We start from the raw sequence: 2,805 nt of genomic DNA, 5'->3' as shown, positions 1-2,805 counted from the left end.
CCCCAGTGCGTAACTGGTACTTATTTAATTGACCCCGAAAGGATGAAAGGCAAAGTCGACCTCGGCGGAATTTGAACTCACAACGTAACGGCAGACGAAATACCGCTAAGCATTTCGCCCGGCGTGCTAACGATTTTGCCAGCTCGCCGCCCTAAGATACACAAGCATATTAAATGCACCCAAATTTCAGCAGAGCAGATTCAGGAAAAACAGTTTTTAATGCGTTAAAGCATATAGCAGGGGCCGAACTTCACTTATAGGATCCCGGGGTGATTTCTTAACATTTTTTTGGGGGGCGGGGTAAAACAGTGGGTCTTGTAAGCCCTCAAATACGCTAGTTGTCCTCTGTGTAGGGTCACTTCTTAGAAGCACCGATTTCTTGACATCATTCGTAGAATTCTTACATTCTTCTTATCGGTCAGTACGCTGCACGTTTATTATAGTTCGGTATGGCATGACAGGAGGAAAGGCTGGGGAAAGAAGGATTGGCATATGGCGACCTCTTTGTTCATTATTGTTGCTGCGGTCACTGTAACTGTTCTCTGTTTGTACACCATTTTGCTTTCTTTATTCTGCTTTCTTTGTTTTGTGAATGTTTTGAGGGTGTTGTATGTAACTTCTAGTATTTCTTGTCCTCCGTGCACGCGCACGCTTGCGTGTTGAAATACTCGGGTTGTTGCCTAGGTAATCCCACAAGGAATGAGGGTCTTTGTCCCTTTGCCCTGGTCTTTGTCCCTTTGCCCTGGTCTATGTCCCTTTGCCCTCGTCTTTGATTCTTTGCCCTGGTCTTTGTCCCTTTGCCCTGGTCTTTGTCCCTTTGCCCTGGTCTTTGTCCCTTTGCTCTGGTCTTTGACCCTTTGCCCTGGTCTTTGTCCCTTTGCCCTGGTCTTTGTCCCTTTGCCCTGGTCTTTGTCCCTTTGCCCTCGTCTTTGACCCTTTGCCCTGGTCTTTGTCCCTTTGCCCTGGTCTTTGTCCCTTTGCCCTGGTCTTTGTCCCTTTGCCCTGGTCTTTGTCCCTTTGCCCTCGTCTTTGACCCTTTGCCCTGGTCTTTGTCCCTTTGCCCTGGTCTTTGTACTTTTGCCCTGGTCTTTGTCCCTTTGCCCTGGTCTTTGTCCCTTTGCCCTGGTCTTTGACCCTTTGCCCTGGTCTTTGTCCCTTTGCCCTGGTCTTTGTCCCTTTGCCCTGGTCTTTGTCCCTTTGCCCTGGTCTTTGTCCCTTTGCCCTCGTCTTTGACCCTTTGCCCTGGTCTTTGTCCCTTTGCCCTGGTCTTTGTCCTTTTGCCCTCGTCTTTGTCCCTTTGCCCTCGTCTTTGTCCCTTTGCCCTGGTCTTTGACCCTTTGCCCTGGTCTTTGTCCCTTTCCCCTGGTTTTTGTCCCTTTGCCCTCGTCTTTGTCCTTTTGCCCTGTCTTTGTCCCTTTGCCCTCGTCTTTGACCCTTTGCCCTGGTCTTTGTCCCTTTCCCCTGGTTTTTGTCCCTTTGCCCTCGTCTTTGTCCTTTTGCCCTGGTCTTTGTCCCTTTGCCCTCGTCTTTGATTCTTTGCCCTGGTCTTTGTCCTTTTGCCCTGGTCTTTGTCCCTTTGCCCTCGTCTTTGATTCTTTGCCCTGGTCTTTGTCCCTTTGCCCTGGTCTTTGTCCCTTTGCCCTGGTCTTTGTCCCTTTGCCCTGGTCTTTGACCCTTTGCCCTGGTCTTTGTCCCTTTGCCCTGGTCTTTGTCCCTTTGCCCTGGTCTTTGTCCCTTTGCCCTGGTCTTTGACCCTTTGCCCTGGTCTTTGTCCCTTTGCCCTGGTCTTTGTCCCTTTGCCCTGGTCTTTGTCCCTTTGCCCTGGTATTTGTCCCTTTGCCCTGGTCTTTGTCCCTTTGCCCTCGTCTTTGACCCTTTGCCCTGGTCTTTGTCCCTTTGCCCTGGTCTTTGTCCTTTTGCCCTGGTCTTTGTCCCTTTGCCCTGGTCTTTGTCCCTTTGCCCTGGTCTTTGACCCTTTGCCCTGGTCTTTGTCCCTTTGCCCTGGTTTTTGTCCCTTTGCCCTGGTCTTTGTCCTTTTGCCCTGGTCTTTGTCCCTTTGCCCTGGTCTTTGTCCCTTTGCCCTGGTCTTTGTCTCTTTGCCCTGGTCTTTGTCCCTTTGCCCTGGTCTTTGTCTCTTTGCCCTGGTCTTTGTCCCTTTGCCCTGGTCTTTGTCCCATTGCCCTGGTCTTTGTCCCTTTGCCCTGGTCTTTGTCAAGTTGTTAAGGTATCGAACGTGCATCAAACATATTCGGACTGGTAATAACATGGCCCTTATCACTGCTTCACTCTTCCCACCCGCCTCTGTAATTGACTTTTTTCACAGTATTATCGCCGTGATCATTCTGAGTTCAAATTCCGCCGAGGTCGACTTTGCCTTTCATCCTTTCGTGGTCGATAAATTAAGTACCAGTTGCGTACTGGGGTCGATCTACTCGACTAGCCGCCCCTCTCACCCAAAATTTCGGGCCTTGTGCCTAGAGTAGAAAAGTATTATCGCTGCGATATCTTTATAACAGTATCATCACTATGACAATAATCTCACTGCGATATCTCAATGACAGTGTTACCTATTTCTTTACTACCCACAAGGGGCTACACACAGAGGGGACAAACAAGGACAGACAAACGGATTAAATCAATTACATCGACCCGAGTGCGTAACTGGTACTTATTTAATCGACCCCGAAAGGATGAAAGGCAAAGTCGACCTCGGCGGAATTTGAACTCACAACGTAACGGCAGACGAAATACGGCTACGCATTTCGCCCGGCGTGCTAACGTTTCTGCCAGCTCGCCGCCTTAAGA

General features: G+C 49.7%; 1 protein-coding gene across 1 annotated transcript; it reads right to left on the bottom strand.

Moving 5' to 3' along the window:
- Positions 1–680: 680 nt before the first annotated feature.
- On the bottom strand, positions 681–2,177 carry LOC118767831 (cylicin-2-like). Its single transcript, XM_036513102.1, has one exon. The coding sequence runs from the start codon at positions 2,175–2,177 to the stop codon at positions 681–683; it is 1,497 nt and encodes a 498-aa protein (XP_036368995.1).
- Positions 2,178–2,805: the final 628 nt, after the last annotated feature.

Source organism: Octopus sinensis, linkage group LG24, assembly GCF_006345805.1.
Source record: "Octopus sinensis linkage group LG24, ASM634580v1, whole genome shotgun sequence".
In the NCBI taxonomy this organism is placed as follows: domain Eukaryota; kingdom Metazoa; phylum Mollusca; class Cephalopoda; order Octopoda; family Octopodidae; genus Octopus; species Octopus sinensis.
This window is presented reverse-complemented; position numbering and strand designations above follow the sequence as displayed.